This window comes from Meriones unguiculatus, chromosome 6, assembly GCF_030254825.1.
Source record: "Meriones unguiculatus strain TT.TT164.6M chromosome 6, Bangor_MerUng_6.1, whole genome shotgun sequence".
Classification (NCBI taxonomy): domain Eukaryota; kingdom Metazoa; phylum Chordata; class Mammalia; order Rodentia; family Muridae; genus Meriones; species Meriones unguiculatus.
Genome location: NC_083354.1, coordinates 17,556,555 through 17,576,212, shown reverse-complemented (window position 1 = coordinate 17,576,212; position 19,658 = coordinate 17,556,555). Strand labels below are relative to the sequence as shown.

General features: G+C 43.0%; 1 protein-coding gene across 3 annotated transcripts in view; it reads right to left on the bottom strand.

Moving 5' to 3' along the window:
* The window catches only part of Aqp9 (aquaporin 9), a 37,743-nt gene extending 24,881 nt beyond the window's left edge, over nt 1-12,862 (bottom strand). The window contains exons 1-6 of one of the 3 annotated variants that reach the window (XM_060384810.1): nt 12,752-12,862; nt 12,305-12,465; nt 11,060-11,185; nt 9,983-10,121; nt 9,407-9,514; nt 7,988-8,158 (exon numbers count right to left, since the gene is read on the bottom strand). In XM_060384810.1, the coding sequence (XP_060240793.1) occupies nt 7,988-8,095 (108 nt within the window). In that variant the 5' untranslated portion in view covers nt 8,096-8,158; nt 9,407-9,514; nt 9,983-10,121; ... (1 more) ...; nt 12,305-12,465; nt 12,752-12,862. Of the gene's footprint in view, nt 1-7,987; nt 8,159-8,398; nt 8,526-9,406; nt 9,515-9,982; nt 10,505-11,059; nt 11,186-12,304; nt 12,466-12,751 lie in introns of those variants that run through there. The other 2 variants (XM_021660034.2, XM_021660032.2) reach the window with 2 other exon arrangements.
* Between the last annotated feature and the right edge of the window lie 6,796 nt (nt 12,863-19,658).

Below are 19,658 nucleotides of genomic sequence, written 5' to 3'. Positions count from 1 at the left end.
ATCCTAAATAGGCACACTCAAGTGTATCATCCTGAGAAATAATGCCCAATGGAATAAAACGGATGCGGAGAGTGAGGTCGGAGCAGGATGAACTTAGCAAAAGGAAACAGTGGAGGTGACCGAGGCCCTCAGAAACACTGTCAAACTGTACATAGTTGAACAGCAGCTCACAGGACCGATTGATATTTAGTCTGAGAACTTAATCCTAAATTGATATTTTAACAAAAGAGAAACTAATAACTCCTTTATTTTTTTTTAATTAGAAAGTGAGGCAGTAATTGATAGAAAATGTAAGCAAGTCTGCACTAGTGGCATCAACAAAATCAAAAGAAAAGGCTTGAAGGGAGGTGCCTGAGGAAGTGAAAAGCAGAATGCTTATGATAAAGAAGCATGGTTTACATGCATGAAATTGTCAAAGGATATATAAAAAGTTGTTCTATCTTTTTAAAATCAGTAATAATGATACTGATGGTGAATTGAGCTAGGAAACAAGGCTGATGAGATGGAATAGCTGTTCAGACGTAGGACTGTAAAGAGCTTCATCATGTGGACTTAGAACTCTTCAAAAACACAAGACGAAGTACTTACAACACACACAGGGCCCGAGAAGTGAAGGTGGACGGGCAAGGAAGGCTGGTGGAGGCAGTGGGACGAGAGACTGATCAAAGCAGAAACTGCTGGCGTGGAAAGGAAGCAATTCTCTTCTGAAAAACTGTAAAGGGGGCATGGCTACAAAGGTCGCTGGAGAGATTTTTAAGAGCCTGAGAAGCCTATGTAAATGCGTTTCAGAATTATTGCTTTAAAAAACGTTGGTTTTGAAAAGTTTTAGCAACTTTGAAAACGCGTATGTGAAACTGCAAACGAAACACAGATGTTATCCTTCCCTTTCTTTCCTACTTTATCGAGGCTGCTTGTTTGTTTGTTGAGAAGGGTCTCATGTAACTCAGGATGGCTTCAAGCTGAGGATGAGCATAAATTCTGATCCTTTTGACTCCACCGCCCAAGGAACAGAAGCACGGGTGTGTGCCACCACACTTGACAGAGTTTCTGAGATAAATATATCAAATTTCCAAAATGGAATCAAGAACAGAAAGATCTGAGCTAGACCTATGACTTTTAAATAAATCTTCCCTCTCCTTGTTTCTTCTAGTTCTCTCTTCTTCCTTCAGAGTCCATACATATACACAAAGCAATCTTTTAAGGCTAAATAATCCCCACCATAAAGAAAGTATTCTCAGGCCAGTATTCAGAAGGTAAAGGCATTTGCTGCCAAGTCTGACAACCTGAGTTGTTCATGAAGACATGCACAGGTGAATTAACTCCCTTATATTCCACTATATCAATTCAAGGAAATAAATATGAAGTCTACAAAACCATGTATAAAGCTGCCAAAGCAGTAGCATATGGTTGCAAGAAGAAATGACAGCACAAATTCAAAAGCATCTCCAGAAATGTTCACTGGAGGGAAAGCAGAGAGTCTAATCCTGGCTCTGCAGTTTATGTGCTTGGGCCTTAATTAAAAGTCACTCACACTAAGCCTTCATTTTATTATCTGTAGCATGGAAACAATTTCCTCACCTCATGAGACATTTTTAAAAAACAGAATGTCTTGTGAAAATTTTGTTCAACAAAGATGACCCGTTCATTCCACCCTTTTTTGCCTTTTATCATACTTGATGGAGGAAGGCCTGCTAACCTTTGCATAGAGCCTCTGTAAATTTCCCTCACCCCTGGGCAGAAGAGTTAGCTCTTCTACAGGATCTGAGTTCAAACCTTAGACTTTCTTAAAGGTGGTACAGAACACCCAATTGCAGAAGCACAAAGAGCTACACATCACACTCAAATGGTAAATAAATGATAACAACAACGAGAAATTGGTAGGGTTGTTCTTGAGAGTTCTTACTGAGGTACAGAAACCACATCAGATGGAAGACCCTCTGTGAAAACCTAAGGACAGAAGATCCTGACAACCATGTGGACTGGCTTTGTATTGTGCTAACAAATTATCTATGAGAAACAACATGTAAGAAGGAAAGATTTGCTAGGCATGGTGATACATGCCTATAATCCCAACATGTCAGAGCTGGAAACAGAAAGATTGATTCAAGGCCAACTCACCTACAGAGCAAGATGGAGGCTAGCTTGGACTGCATGAAACCTTGTTTCAAAAACAAAACAAGAAAGGGAGTAGAGGAAGAGAAAGATGAAGACAAAGAAAGATTTATCTTGGTTCATACCATAAGAGGCTTGAGGTGATGGTTTGTCCCACTCGCCTTAGAGCTTTTGGTGAGGAATACATGGGAGAGGTACATAGTGAAGGAAAAGGAAGGGACCAGGGACACCAGTGACCTAACTTCCTATGCCTCTCAATAACATGACAGGCTGTAGACCAAGCCTTTAACACACTAACTACGACCCTTAGCAGTCAGGGATATGGAACCCGAAAAGACCACCTCCTGACCCTTATCTTAGCACCCAATGTTTCAGAAAAACATAGTAGACTAGAATTAACCCTGGTTCCTGCCCTGTATGTGGATGTCACCTTTAATCAGGAGGCTGAATTTTTCAAACACTTGACTGTTTCATGTGAAATGGCAACCACAATCTTCCTGATAAGAAATGCACTTGCAGGCTGGAACACAAGCATTTTTATGATAACTTCTCTGGCTAGTATGTGTGACCAAGATTCTGCCCCAAATGGAACTAGAAAGCCGGTGACACTCCCAGAGAGGGAACATTCACGGAAGAGAGCAGGAACAAGGAGTAGGGAGCCCTGTCCTCTCTGGGGGTCTGTGATGTCTGCGGTCTGCCCTGTCCGCTTCCCCCCTTCCGCGCCACCCACATCCTTCCCTTTCTGTATTCTGTGTTCCAGGACAATCACTTCTAATTTCCCTCCAGGGCCCAGAGCAAGGGCATTATGCTTATTTAAAGTAGCTGTGCTTGCCTTTTACTCTTGAGATGCCAAAAGATATGTCTCTAATATGGAAGAAACTTTGGCAGAAGAAGAGACTTGAGGGTCTTTCTCACTGTCCATAGCATCCACCTCAGGAGGATGCTCCTTCCTGAGGAGGACGCTTTCTGGAACATTCTCAGCATCGAGGGTAAGAGGAACTTTCTATCAGAGAATCCTAGAAAGCATGGAAAGAGAGGCAAGCACACAGAACAACAAAAGGCAAACACGGCCTCTAAGAGAAATCACACAGAATCATGACAGGTCCTAGGAATTTCAGTAGAGGAAGAGACTTTTATTTTATGTGGGTCCCATTTCTGTTTGTGAAGAGCGCTGTGGAAGATGCAGAGGAAAGACAACTCAATATGCCCAGGAGGATACGGAAATCTACAACCATTTCTGATGCCAGGGACTTTACGAGTCACACGTGATCGATTCTTACTTCTTCGGTACGTTGGCTCCTTTTTGAGGGAACAGAGACTCAAGGAGACTAAACTCGTGGTTGAAAACTATAATACAGCTGAGTGTTGCAGCCCGGGGCAGCTGGGCAGTGCTTGCTCCCCTGGGAAGCTGAGGGCTAACACAGCTTCTGCAGTTTGCTGGTCCCATACAAACAAGCCCAGGTGCAAATAATTCCAGTCTTCGGTTCCCTCATACCTTCATGTATGTCCATAAACAGTCTTTTTGGTCCAAGAGAGGTGAAGACCCTAGGTCCTGGGTGCCCTGCTGAGTATCCTCAGCCATCCGTTCATCATTCGATTCCTATGGCCATCAGCTCATATGAGCACAGCTCATGGCTTCTATCTATGGAAATGCTGAAGCAGCTGTGTTATGAGGGCAGGGTGAGGGTAGGAGTAGAGGATCTATTCCTCATCTACCATAATTTCCCCAAGGGACTCCTGCCTTGGATTAAGAAGCGAAATGACAAGCATAAGATCTAGAATTAGAAAGAAATTCATTTTAATGCTTTTCAGATGTGAGCACTTCTCTCTCTGAGGCTCCCCCCTTCCCTTTCCTTCAACTGTTTATGAATGATAATAAAGAAGCTGTCAGTTGCAACCTGTTATTACTGATAAAACTATTAACTTGTATCAATAATGAATATGGCTATCTTGGTAATTAACTGTCTGACAGGTGTTGGGAACTTGCCACATGCTCCCTTCTCTTCAGCTCAAAATGCCTAACCCTTCCCTCTGCAAAAGAGAGGGCAGATGCCTTGCCAGCTTTTCCCTAATGCTAGTAAGGATAAAAAGCCTAACCCTATAAGGTCCCAGTATCTATCAGGTCAAATTCCAGCTCATTCTTTAGCTTATGACTTGCTTATTTTTGTTTTGAGCCACAGTTGACAAAGAATTTTTTTCATGAACCTTTTTTATTCCTGAAGGCTATCATCAGGCCTCCTTGGCCATTTCAATCATGGTGTGAGTGAGTTTGGGAAGAACTGCTCAAAAAGCAGATTCCGAGATGGCTTTAGATTCCTGGGATCTAGGGAGCAGGGAGTGGTGCTGCCCAGCCCCTGCCATCTTTCCAGTGTCCTCCTTTCAGGCCTTGTAAATGGACAAATTTTTACCAGACAAAGGCCAGGAGAGATTTGCATTTGTGAGTTGATCAGGAATAATGTATTGGGTTGACCTTAAGCAGAACTACGTGTTTCAAATACTAAGAAGTTGGATAGAGAAATGAGCTGAGATGGATTTCAGTGAAGTATCAGGAGATAACTAACACCCGCCACTAATTAGGGAAGCTGGGACTGGAGATCCAGTAGCAATCCACAAAATGCCTTACACATGTAGACTTTAGAGGAGAGGGCTACCTTACCTGAGAAGAAGGGGTGTCTGACTTTAGCAAGTCAGTGAAGGGAATAGGCAGCTTGTGAGTCTGTAGTTTAGGAAGCTAACTCACTGTGCTACCCTACCATGGGGCTGCCACTTGCTGGGAGCTTAGCAACTTGGGAAGGGTAATAGACAGAATATGGGTGAGGTTGATCCCCTCACTAGGGATCCAACTGTATGGGGATTTGTTTTAAAAAGAAATTACACTTCTGATTTGCCAGGCTCTTTCAGGCATACACAGAACAGAATATGACACCCAAAGTCCTAGATTACATTAAGCTTTACTTTGGCAAATAACTACATAATGTAAATTGGAATTTATCATCATGACAGAATCACCTATGTCCAGAATAAAGTTCAGTTTCTATCATGCAGCATTCAGATATTCTGTGCACAGCTTCTGCCTGGAATAATTGGTCTGCGTGGGCGAAACTGTTCTCATGCCATAGAAGTCAACACAGAAGAACACCGTGACCACAAAAGCCATGGGGTTGCTCCCTGTCAGTATCAAAGACTCTAGTTTGCAGTAGACATCAACGAGGTGCCCTCTAACTCAACGCTGACCCTGTCCACCTGGAGATAACATCAGGATCCTACCAGGTGAGGGCTCAGGCCGCAAGAGCGACCTTCCCTGCACTGCAGACACCATGGCTAAACTCCAGGTTGTTTGAACTGTGTTTCTACTTTGATTCTACTTTGAGGTCCCACAACTCCCTCCTTGGGTGCCACTCTTTGCCTGTGGGTCTCACAGAACTCTGGGGAACCCTGAGTTTACAGGTTTTTTATAAAGATTCTGTGAGGAGTACAGAGGAAGAGAAAATTAAGGAATAAGAGGAGGGAGGCAGCCCCTCCCTGCAGGAACTGCCAACTGCTTGGTTATCTTTTCTCCTTTTGATAGGGGCTTTACTACCTAGAAAACAAGCCTGGAGCATGGAGGGCGGGATGAAAAAGTGGTCAAACCATTGTCTAAGGCTATATAACCAGGTTAGGACTGGGAGGCAGAGCTCAGGGAAGGAGTGTACAAATATCACATTCAAGGCCTTGGGGTTGATTCCAAACACCAACAAACAAATTAATAAAAGTCACTGAGTGGGAAGCCAGCAAGGCTGGTCTGTTCAGATTTCTCCGACCTGCTCTGCAGTGTCATTTCTTTTCCGAGACCTGAAGCTGACTTATTCTGAAATGAGAGTCTTATGATCTATTATCACATGAGATAGTTTTGGGGAATTCTTTTAAGACGAGCTTGAAAAGGGCGGGGGGGTGTTAAGAATTTCTGGCCTTGGGGAAGGCAGCAGGATGATATTAACAGAGGAAAAGGTGGTGCATGGTTTCATGATCTCAAGGCTGAATGGCTGTAAGCAACTTTTATCTTCTCAGTGTGTAATGGAATTATGAAACAGATTCTTAAGAAAAAAGGAAGGGTTTAAAAGGTTTTTCAGTTTCAGAAAAAGGAAGTTGAGCTCACTTCCTCCTTGTTTTCTGCATTAAGAGTTGGTATAGGCTTTGCTTCATTTTTCTGCATAAGTCATTGTAGGCTGAAGTCAGCCTATGGTAAAAAGATTTGGGGGGGGTCAGACTTTCAAATATCATGACCCAAGATGGGCGTGGAGGTGCATGCCTTTAACCCCAGTACTCTGGAAGCAGAGGCAGGCAGATCTCTTTGAGCTTGAAGCCAGCCTCACCTACATAGTGAGTTCTAGGTAAACTGGAGCTAAAAAAAAAAAAAGCCAGGCGGTGCTTACACACGCCTTTGATCCCAGCGCTTGGGGAAACAGATACAGGCGGATCTCGGATCTCTGTGAGCTCAAGGCCAGTCTGGTCTACAAAATGAGTCCAGAACAGCCAAGGCTATACAGAGAAGTCCTGTCTCCAAACAACAACAACAACAAAAATAAACAAACAAACAAACCAAAAAAGAACTGTGCATCTTCATATCTGGCTGAGGGCAATTTTCCAGAAAGAGATGACTAGGGGCAGAGAAAAGGGTTCTCTCTTTTCCTTCTAACTGCCCATTCATTTCTAAGTCCAGTCCTGAGCTTGACTGTGAAAAGTGAGGAGACAAAGACCATCTTTTACCTTTCCCAGTCTCTACTTAGACAACACATTCAACCCCTTTCCTTCTCAAGGATCCAAAGCCAAGAACTTTCGAACATGTACAACTCAAGGACAATTCTCTAGAATCTTTAGAAATTGAAATTATGCCTGAAGTAGGGCTGTGTGTATGTGTTTTAAAAAGTTAAATCGAAATTAATAGTTGTCCCCATGACGATAATTTTCTCTTTACAAATGGTCCAACTCTAGCTAAGAACTTAAGGTCCAAAGAATGATAGAACTTAGGATACAGTAAGAGCCTGGGGCCAGGGCTCCCACGACTTCAGTAACTAGCAATAGTTTCTGGTCTGCTTTTTTTAACAGCTGAGCAAATCTCCTTCAGAGAGTCTTAGACCCGGGCCTTGGTAATATCTATGAAGTTCTTGTAACTGTTTATTTAAAGATCTTAAGAGATTTGCTGAAGCCAAGTTAAACCAAAAGATATGAAAGCAACACAGAACTATACACACACCACAGCAACTCCACGTTAAGTTCTATTTATTAAAAGTTAAGTGGGGCTGGTGAGATGGCTCAGTAGATAAAAATAGCTACCACCAGGTCTAATGATCTGAGTTCTATCCCTGGAGCCCACAGGGTGGAAAGAGAGCTGAGCCCAGCAAGTTGTTTTCACATACACACACACACACACACTTTTTATTTATTTATGAATGTGCGCGTGTTTAAGTTAAGTGATCTGACAACACTTTCTTGCCAGCCTGCTTTGTGCTATCCATATTTATTGAGCATTCCTGCTTAATAAATATGGATAGCATATTTACTCAGTCACTGGATGGGAACCAAGCAGGGCAACACAGATCAGTTCTTCAACTTGAAGAAATTTCTCCCATAAGCCGTTTTAGACACTAAAATGAAGGGAATACTCCACTTCCCCCAATTCCTCGCTCCCATCAACTATCTTGGATAAGCGTTAAGAGTAAATGAAATTCTCGTGGTATGGTCACCAAATAGCCAAGCAACCTAGAAAGTAACTTGCTGCTTCCTGCAAGAGACTGGATCTGATAATCAAGGAAAACAAAACAAACGCCTGCTCTGGCGGCTTGGCAGCCAGGAAGGCATTGTTAGGTCAGAACTGGGGAAATCAGGAAATACTCACAATCATTATAAAGGTGCCCAGGAACTCAGAGATTGTCTCCTTTGCTATCCGGCTCTTCAGGGCCAGCCTCTGCGTGAGTCTCTTGGACCCTTCCTTCTCAGAAGGCATTTTGGGGCTTCTGCCAGAGGCGTGCTTTTCACCAAGGCGTGCTTACTCTGCTCCTTGTCTTCACTGCCACATTAAAAAAAAAAAAAAAAGATGAACAATTAGCTCCTCACGATTCCTGGAGGTGACTGGGAGATACTTGGCTGCAGAGGCTGTCCTGATTAGGAGCTGTGACTTAATCCTGTGACTTAATCCTTGTCCTCTCAGGCTGGCAGTTCCTGCTCACTGCTACTTGTTTGAATTCGTGAATTATAGTCCCAAATTCTCAAAATGATCTTTTTTGTACCTTGATAGATTAATCATTACCTTTATTCTCTGTTCTCCGGCTACTTTTTTGTTCTTGGCTTTTTTTTTCCCCCCAGATGAGAGAAAAAGAGGCTGTGTTGGTGGTGTTGCCAAACCACAGAGATGGGCCTTGGTCCAGAAGAGATTTATATGTTACACAATATCAGCCCTCTGATGATTTGTTTTCTCCCATTCGGAAGTGGGCGGTACGGTGTAATTTACAATTGTCAAATCAGGTAGGGATACCTTCACTGTGACCACTCTCTACCCAGGGTTTTTATTCAAACTGGAGTGTGTGGGAGAAAGATCCATGCCCTTACTTCCTCCTAGTAGTGCCTCAGGGATTTCACATGTCTACTCTAAAGAAAGCCAAGAACTACTCTAGCTAAATCAACATAGGGAGGGGAGAGCAGTTGAAAGGCCTCACAATGTGAGATTTTGGGACAACAGAGGGTGGTGCTTCACGCCTTTAATCATAGCACTGGGAAGTAGAGTCAGGGAGATCTCGAGTTCAAGGCCAGAGGGATCTACCCTACAGGAGTTCCAGGACAGCCAGGGCTACACAAAGAAACCCTGTCTTAAGAAGAATAGGAAAAAAAAAAAAAAGTCTTAGGGGACAAGATGGGGAATCCTCTTGTTCACTGATTTGGTCTCCCTATGTACTAGGCAGAGTTTAGGATTCAGGAAAGCAGAGAAAGCAGCAATACCCAGAAGAAAGCTGAAATTCTAGCGCCCAGGCTAGTCAATGCATCCCAATTAAAAAAGAAAGCGGTAACGAACGAGTTTAAATCTGATGAATTAACGTCCTTGCTGGCAACATTTGTTAATAACTCCTTGTCCAGCCCAATAAGCAAGCCCCAACTTCCAAAGCTGGTTTGTCTGAGGAGATGGAATTCAGCAGTAGCCTCTAAACCTCCCCAGGCAGTCCTCTGAATTCAAACCCAACCCATGCTCACTCACCCCCCCCCCCCCCACACACACACAGAGCAGCCAGGCCCAGTTCCATTCTTCTTTGAGAACCTCCCCTACCTTTGCAGGAAGCCCTCAGTCATTTCCTGCTGAGAAGGCAGGCTGGTAGGAGGGAGGAGAGGACTTGAGCAAAGCAGCTTGGAAGAGCCCAGCGGCAGGATGAAACACCTAAGTTGCAGGTAAATTGTACAGTTCAGTCCAAAGAAGCCACGATATAACAAAACTCCTGATTAAATGATCATGGAGAGGATGGATAAAACCCCAGAATTTTGCTTTAACTTATGATTAGATGATCATAGATAGCATTGTCTTGGAGTTTCCTGTGATCACACTATACCCAAGTCCTGGTGGCTAGACCAGAGGAACAGGACTTTATTGCTCTGACTTCAGCTAATAAGACACAAAGGGTGTTCTTCAGAGTCCTCACTCACTCATCTGACAAATATTTACGGTATACTTGAAGTGCCAAGCACTGCTCTTAGCAGAAGCCCAGGGCAGCCTTGCTGGTCCCAGGGCTGAGTATGATGGAGGCCAACCCAAGGGAAACAATCACACAGGCACAAGTGGACAGGCACGCTCTATAGGCAGCGGCTGCATTTTTACTTGCAAGCATGACAAGGGGGAGGGAGGGTTCACCTTGCTGGAGAGTTCTCTGCAGTGTCTCCCTGGAAATCATCTCTGAGCTGAGAGCAGGAGGCATAGGGCTACTCATGTGAAATGGGGGAGGAAGTGGATGTGAAATGCTTTGAGTGGTGGAGTAGGGGCAGCATGATACCTGCCAAAGAATCAGAGAGACACCCGCTGTGGTTAGCCTCCAGGGACGATGAAGGAACAGGGTGCAGAATGGGTTGGGGTAGGGGAACCAGACTGCATTGAGCCTTGTGAATTGTGTTTCAGGTTAAAAGTGTCATAAATCATTGGAGTCGACGAGGCTGGGAAATGAGGTCATTTGATCTCATTCTTAAAAAGATCATCTTCCCCTAGCTGTCCCTTACAAACTACTGGCAACTAATGGATTCAGTTGTGCATCAAATGGTGAGCCTACCAGGCTCCAGGGAATAGCTCTAAACCCATGGCCACACAGACAGTCCTGGTTAAAATCAATGGGTCACAGTCTAAGTGGTCATGACTCATGCCTTTGATCCCAGCACTCAGGAGGCAGAGGCAGGCAGATCTATGAATTCAAGGTCAGTCCTGTCTACAAGAACAAGCTCCAGGACAGCCAGGACTACACAGAGAAACCCTGTCTCAAAACAACAACAAAATCAACAACAATAACAAAATCAATGGATCACGAACAAAATAAAAAGAATGACAGAGGTGAGGGTGAGATAAAAAGGTGGGGGTGAGAATAAGCAGAATGGCCCAAGCACGTACATTAAATCGTCAATGATCAGATTTAATCCATTAAAAAAGAATCTGAGCTGTGAGATGGAAAGAGGATTAAAGGGAGCCTAAAACAGCCATACAAGTAGGGGTGTTGCATTATTCTAAATCTGAGCGGCAGCTTTCATGATGAAGAAGGTGAAGCTCCTTAAGAGTTCTTTGCATTCTAAAAACTGGAAAGGGGTTGTTGGTGGGTTAGACCTAGAAAATAAAAGAACCCGTCATAATATTTTGCTGGGTCCTTAGCTGGCAGGGGAAAGTGGCACAAAGCCCTGAGAGAGGGACCCTGGAAAAGACCAGAACTGCGGTGGAGATGGTGAATTCTACTTGTGGGAAGTGGAGCTGCAGGCGCGCGGGGGAGATGCGATGTAGAAAGCAATGTGGGTCCACATGCAAATGGTGCCTGGTGACAAATGTCCATGAGGAGTGATCAGGAGAGAGAGCATGAAGAGCCTAGAAATAAAGATGGAACAAATTTATTTCATGCTTAGGTGAAGGGGGTTAACATCTATTAGTCACCATAACCCATCATCAAAGGTAACCCCCCACTTCTGTTCCCCAACACCAAGCAAAACCTCCCAAGTACCCTAAGAAAGGAGCAGTAATCATCACCCTGCCCTTCCTCCTTCTTTGAAGGGACCTTTGTGGAAATAATTTCTCCTTCAGTGTTCTAAATGGATACATGGGGCTACTGGTTATTTCTATCCATGCATCCATCAGTCAATCCATTCCATCCCATCTCATCCATCCACCAATCCATCCTCTATCTGTCCATCCATTCATCTATCCCATTCATTCATCTACCCTATCCACTCATTTGTTGATCCATCCATCAATCTTCTCATTCTATTCATCCATTCACCTATCCAGTCTACTTACTCATCCTTTCCTGAACTCATCTATCCATCCAACCCTTTCATCCATCCAGGAAAACTTCCCACTAAATACTGGCCAGGCATCAGGCATAGCAGTAGGCACTGAAGATTAAAAAACAGATGTCTATGGTAAAGGTTTAACAGTCTAAGTGACAAAGTCCTACAAATGACTGCCCCACCCAGTAAAAATGGAGGTGCACTGAACTAAAACTCTGCAGGCAGACACCTGGTCAGCTGTTCCACACTTGTCAACACCTTGACCAATTCTGCTATCAACAGTCCTAACTAAAGTTACTGGCAGGCTCCTTGGCCTCAGTGTCATGCTGAATGCCCAAGACCAGTCTCTGAAGTGCATTTGATTCCATCTGAATGTGACCCTCCCTGGATCCAGCATTTTCTTCTCCATCCCTGACTTTGCCCACTCGGGAGATTGTCCATTGTTCACAACCTCATACCCTGACCTCATTTTTTGACTTCCCCTGCATTGTCCAACTTCAGCAGCACCCTACTTCTGCCTTTGGAAACCATGTCACATTCCAGGCCGCTTCCTCTTCCACAATCCTTAACACCAAGATTCATTTCACTGATTGAAATGCCCATTCCTCATTTTTTTTTCATCCATACTCTTTCTGAAATCTGCTTTGCATCATTCTCACAAAACCAGCCTCCCTCTCCACCTAGGTCATGTGACACTTACCTGCATCTTGGGCTCCGCTGACCTGTTGACTTGACTCTCGTCTACATCCTGGTTGCCCAAGCTCAACTTTGGGCATGTGTGGCCATGGATTTGTCCCAAGTGTTCTCTCCTCAGACAGCTGGATGGCACTAGGAAAACTCACATAATTGTATGGATTTCCCCTGTGGCAGGTAATTATGATAGAGCTTTAGCATTGGTGCCGTATCTTCCGTTAACCTGGCTCCAGATTTGGCATGAGTTATAATCACCATCTCTGTGGACCCGGACCCCCAGGGACTCCTGAATACACAGATCCCATCTTGCTTCCTTCTCCACACCAGGCACATGCCCCTCCTAGGCCCCTCCACCTCCTGTTGCCAGACTTCCTAGTACAGCTGATTCCCCCCCCCCCGAATCCCATAGAAAAACAAATACAGTTCATTCTCCATAATTCTTTCCATGTTCTACCTTCTCAAAAAGTTTTGTTTTTGTGTCCTCTCCTCTGTCTTCTTTTTGCAAGGAGCCCCTGTTCCGGCACCCCAATACAGCTTCCAAGGGATTCCAGCCAGTTAACATTCCCCTCACCCGGTTTCTTTCCTGAACTGGCTTCTATCCCAGGGCTTAAAACAAGCCCAAGTTTCTCTTATGCTGAAACATTCTTTCAAAGCTGTTTGACTTCAAATTACCATTTCATCCTGCTGTTCCACTTTCCCCTCATTCTTAAAAGGGGGGTAACCTCTTTTTTTTTTTTCTGACTATAAAATCATTAATTCAAAAAAGTCATAAACATTTAAAATAAAATGTCAAAATCTCATAACCCTTGACCTCAGAGATAAGCAAAGTTGGAACACACTCCTATAGAATTCTAATTGGCAAATGTGTACCTACTCCCCCCTCCCCCCCCAAAGTGAGATGTTTACTAGGTCAAACTGGTTTTGCTCTCTTAGAATCGACTTTGTTCCTTTCTGTGCCAAGGTAAAATTCATCTTCCTAGTGACTGTGCAATATTCCTTGTACAAACGTGCCATAATTTAAGCAAGCTCCTTTCAGCAAAGAGTTGGCTCTTTCTAATTCTCCCTTTAAAACGGAGCCGCGGACCCCCCAGCGCCATCTGAGACATCTCCACGGTAAAGTGAATAGCAGGCCCTTACCAGGCAACTGTGGGACCCTCCTTAAGTGCCCACAAAGCCCCTGGAATAGGAAAAACACGAGGCTGTTAACAGTTCCTACCTGACTCCTCCCACTCCCACCCCCTCATCTCCCACCTATGCTGACTGTGAAGCTCGTGGCCGGCCAGGATGGCAAGGGCACAATTTCAGAGATCCTTCTTCATTCCAAGGAAGACATATTTGGGTGCAAGCAGCAGCCTGTCTCCTTTTCTATGGCACTGTCCAGGGGCTCTGTCCTCCCTACAATAAAGTGATAGTAACTCAGCCGACCTTCAACTTTGAAGCCCTCAGCTGGCTCGCGGAAGGGAGCCTGTGCAGGCAGGGCGCCCAGCTGATCTCTTGTGCGTCAAACGCCCTGTGAGATATAGACCGTCCTGCTCCAGCTGCAGAGTTCTCCGGGGCACCTGCTTGGCCAAATGTGGCCTGCTTCAGGAAGTCAGCTGTCACTCAGCCATCCTGTGGGAGGGGCTCCGCTTTGGTGGGCTCATCACTGCCGGGACCCCATTTTCCTTTCATCTTTGTGGGAAGATTCGTTAGGACAGTAACAAATCGCCGACCCCCAGATACCGCTGCATGGGTCTGTGCACCGGTACATCTTAAAATCCCCCTACTTGGTTTTGGCAGTCCCCCACACCCTTTTCGGTACTACCTCAGATTACCTTTCTGGTGGTGGGTGTCAACCTGAGAAGCCATAGTCAGTGCGATTTCTGAGACTTCTTTCTACCTCAGCCCTCTGGTGAGGATAAAACTCTTCTCTCACAGGGTTGGGGCTCAGTGCTCAAGATCTGTAATTGCAAACTTCAGCACTCAGGTCCACTTCAATCTCTTACTATTTTTTAAGAGCAAGGGTGCACTGTGGATATACATCTACGCCATAATGCAAAAATAAATCAGCCTGGATTTTACCACTTCTCTGTCTTCCTTGTTTCTTCACATCAGATTTTTGTTTGTTTGTTTTTCTGAATTTCTCTGTGAAGCCTTGGCTGTCCTGGACTTGCTCTGTAGACCAGGCTGGCCTCGAACTCGCAGAGATCCGCCTGCCTCTGCTTCCCTGAGTGCTGGGATCACAGGCATGGGCCACTGTACCCAGCTTTCACGTCAGATCTTCAGCACCACTTTATATTAAAAAGGTTGTTGTTTGTTTGTTTGTTTTTATAGCATAGTGATGTCTACAGTTTTTATTGCTCTCTTTAGGCCTTAAATACCTTTCCTTGAACAAAGGAGGGATGTATGGAAACACTGTCTTAGTCATATGATGTGTGTAATTTTGTAATTTTCCCATCTGTGTCAGGGTGTCACGCACACCACCACCAATGTCCTACATTCCTGATCTCCTGCCTCCCCAAATAGCCTAGTGTTCTCTCTCTTTCCCTCCCCTCCTGATCACTCCACCCCCGCCCCCGCTCTTCCTCAAAGAAAAATAAGGGGACAATTTCTTCCACTACCCTTACATTGAATTAGCAAGGTTCTTAAAAACTTCCATACCAAGGGCTTGTTTAGGGTTCCATGCATCTAAGCAGAGAGATAGAATAATGCTCAGTTAGGTCCACATGGGTGCAGAGGCGCTAAGCACTTGGGAGTTAGGTCTGTCTTAAAGGAAACTACAGCCTCATTTTATTTTCCAGAGATGGGTTTTTTTGGGTGGGGTTGTTTGTTTGTTTGTTTGGTTGGTTGGTTGGCTTTTTGCATATGTTGGCATGGTTTCTAACTTTAGAGGCCTGGTGTCCAGGGCTGTGATGTCAAGCCAGTGATCTTGGTTGGCCACCCTGGGGGTCATCTCTGAAGCTACCACAGAGCTGACCGCACCTCTCCTCTAGAGGCCTCTTCCTCCCTAAGGTGGCATAGGAGGGTACTATGAAAAACATTGACATTACAGCGCGCACATACAAATCCAGTTTAGATTGTAATGAAAAAGAGAATGAAGGATAAGAATCTTGTCTCAGTCCCAAAAATAAATGTAGATAAATAGCTAGAAAAGAGAAGTCTGAACAAGTTTGTTAAGCCATGGGGGAGGAAATAATGCCCTTGTACTTGAAGACAAAGAGAAGAGGAATAAATGGAGAGACTAAGTTTGTGATGAGGAAAATGTCATACTGTAGCTTTATCATAAAACTAATGCTGTTTCACTAGCTATGTGGGAAAAGATTGAACTTTAACTCTAAAATTCATTTAGCTAATAAATTTTTAAAATAATAACAGGAAACAAACCATGCTAGAAACACCTTAAAAATATAAAATGTGGCCAGGCATGGTGGTGCACACATGTAATCCCGGCACTCAGGGAGGCAAAGGCAGGTGAACCTCTGTGAGTTTGAGGCCAGCCTGAACTACAAAGTGAGTCCAGAGAAACCCTGTCTTGAAAAACAAAACAAAACCTATATATAATATATATGTAATACATTATATATATTTTATATAATGTGTAACTAAAATCACAGTTTTAATTCTGGGATTTACAAATATATATAATATACATATGCAATATTTTATTTATTTATATTTATATATATTTAAAAATAAATATTTCATATATATATATATATGACAGAAGGCAAGGATCAACACCTAAGGCTTCTTCTCTCCACGTGTTTGCTTTGGGTACAGGTACATACACACACATTTAAAAACAAAGAAACACTTTGGATATGTGCAGCTTAACAAATAACACAACCTCTAGAAAGTCCTGTAAAGGTAGATAGGCATGTATTATAAGATTTTATTGTATTGTTGCCTTATTTTCCCACAAAGTGAACCAAACTATTAATAAAAACAGGTGACCAAAACTATCACCGGTAACTATACTTCAGGCCTGAATAATACCCATTATACCTTTTCTCTAACAATACGAACATTTTCCTTATTTCCCTCTCTATTGTTTTATTTGAAATCATTATAAAAGTGATAACTCAAAATAATGGAAACAAGCATCCTTACATGGTTCTTCACTTAAACGCGATGGTTCTGGTACATCTCCCACTCACCATTTCATGTTTCTATTAGCGTGTAAGAGTTTTTGTTGTTAATCTCTAAGACACACACTTACTTGTTTATTTATCCAGATAAATCTCACTACTTAGCTCTGGCTAGCCTGGATCTCGATACACAGGCTTGCTGGGAATTCACAGAGATCTGCCTACCTCTGCCTACCTGAGTGTTATGATTGAGGATATGATGTATACCAGTATGTCTGAAATCTAAGGCATTTAAAATTATATATATATATATATATATATATATATATATATATTCATTTGTGTCTGTGCATGAGAGACACACAGAGAGAGAGTGGGGACACATGTCTTCTGGCTCTGAAAGGCCAGAAGAAAGTGTTAAGTATTCAAAGGCAGTTGTGAGCTCTCTGATAGAGGTTCTAGGAACCAAACTCAGGTGCTCTGCAAAAGAAGAAAGAACTCTTCTTTAAAAAACATGTTTAATGTACTTTGTCATTTAAAAACACAACTTCGCAAGCTAGCAGGAAAATGTTGGCCTCAGTAAAATACTAAATACCTTTTAAAGCTAACTTGAACATTGTTTCACTGTAAATGATTGTAAAATGAGATGATCGTTTCAAATGTTAAATTAAGCTCAACAAGTGGTTGTTAATTAAATGAAATCATTATTTTTGGCTCTAGGCACTGATGTGAATTTTAAAAATGAATTTAACTACATTAACTTACTTGTCAATCTAATAAAATCAAAGTACTGTAGTTTAGAGCAGCATTTAATCTCTGAAATTATTCTAAAAACAAGGCACACAGAGAAGTGGAGAAATCAGCTATAAGACAAACGAAGACAACTCATTTACATTTTGGCAACCTCTTATTTTGATATTCTTCCAGAACGTACTCTCAGTCTTCAAGCCATGGTCCCAGCCTCCCTACAGTGTAATTTTAAACATGGATGGCCGTTGAATTTCATCAAAAGGCTCTGGAGTACTGAGTGAACTTATGTTAAATAAGTTCTTGTGTTTTTATGTTATTAACCAGTTACATTGTTGAATGTTTCACTATTGCGTAGCTTTGCATACCATACATGTAAAGGGATAAGACCAAATGGCTGTCCATAATGTGATTTCATGAATATTCATTCAGGAAAGTTTTATTGCTACTACCTGGCTTTATTTCCGAATATTTGGGGGAATGTGTTGTTTAAGATTTCAGCTTTTTGGTATATCTTTTAAAAGTCATTGAGGGTTGATATATGTATGATCAAAGCTTTTCACGTTCTGGAAACTTCCAAAGTCTGTTTTTGCATTGCACTAAGTTATATATTGGTATATTCAGGGTTATTTAGATTTGTGATGTCTTATTATAATCACCGCAGTAGTTTCTTATGTTGCACAACAGATTTCCAGTAATCAAGCATTATCTCAAGCTTTGTCTACACTAAAGTATTGTGGCCCAGATTCAAGGGGCCAGTAATCTAGCCTGGCTGACGCAGATGCTCCTCCCGCTCAGGACCTCATGAGGCTGAGATCAAGGGGTTGGCCAGCTGTTTCTTTATCTGGAGGCCTAAACAGAGAAAGATCAGTGTGTGGGCACCCTCAGGGCGTTGGCAGACGCCCTTTCCTTGTTTCCATTGTGTGGCCAGCAACTGGCTGTAGGTTGCTAACAGCTGTCCTTTGGTTTTTAAAATGTAGCCTCCTCCAAAGATCTTTTCAGACTGCAATGCTTATTTTTAGGAGATTCCAGTCCACTTCAAGGGCTCACCTAATTAACTAGATACCCACTGGGTATGATTATCTTCTCATCAACTCACAATCACCAGATTTGGGAACCTTGCGTCTGGATTGGCCCCCGTGCTTTTTCACATAATTTAGTCACAGGCAAACTCTCATTCTATTCACAGTCAGGCTCATACCCACTTGTACTATGGTACACTAGGCTGGGAAAGCCAGGGGCCATCCTCAGATTTTGCTTGCCCCTCTTTACCTGTCTCATTCTGGGGAAAGGATGCTCAAAACTTCCAAGATGGTGGCTGTGCTTCCGGCTCCAGGGGAAAGTTTTTGTCTGTGTCAGTGCTGTGTGGCTCATGACTCTGGTAAGCGAGTATATTTCCCCCAATTCGCTTTCTCTGTATCTCTTGTTAGGGTGTATCCCAAGAGAGTTTCTTGCGACAGCTCCAGAGGACAGGACCGAAACAGCAACTGTTCAAAACTCACCTGTTGTCACTCACCCAATGACTCACCCTGCTGGTATGAGGCCGCATCCACACCTGCAGCCTCTCCACCTTGCCCAGATCTTCCCACCTGAGGTGTGAGCATACTGAACTCCACAGGGAAGCCTTCTAGCTTCCACGAGCCACCCGAGCCACCCACATCAGCCAAGTCAGAGGCAACTGGAACTGATGAGTTCCGATGGGTTTCGGTCTGTTCTCGTAAATGAGATGAAGATAATGATGGCAGGTTTCAGAGTACTCTCCATGTCCCCCACCTCCCACCCATCTTCTCTTTCTGATCTTTCTGTGTACTTCAAGCTTCAGATATGAAGCAATGAATCTGTCAGAGGCAGCCGAAGGAGCTCCTAAAACTGGAAGGCCAATATCTGAGGTGTATTTCTTCGTTATACATATAGATATGCACACATATATATCGATGTACATATACCAGTATTTCTATATATCTGCATATATATCAATATACATGGGAAACTGCTCTATATAGTTTTGCTTCTCTACAACCTAACCTGTTTTTGTATGAATTTTCATCACTGCTGCTTTCCAATAATCTATGCTTTTTGTCAAAGTAAAATTTTCCCTTTGAACATTAAATATTTTATGTCTTCTACTTTACAAATAATTACAACTCCTGCTTTGTGTGTGTGTGTGTGTGTGTGTTTGCTATATTTTTGCTCGCCCCTCAGTTTTCAATCTGATGAATAAAAATTAGATCTACATTGTAAGTTTATGGCCAGTCTTGTAGAGTTACTTATTTATTCTACCAGTACAAGGTCATTTTACAAGCATAGACGCATTCGACATGTTCCAAACTCTCAGTTAATCTTTGCGGTTAGCTTAGTTTAAATGGAGGTAGTGTGTGGGTTCTGGTAGGCTGATTAACCAGCACATAGTAAACCAGACTCTCTTGTTGTCATCATAATTTACAGCTTTAATGTGTAAATACAGCTTCACACAAAAAAACATTTTAGTAAATTCTTTTTTTTTAAAGATTTTATTTATTTATTTTATGCATGACTGCATGTGCACCT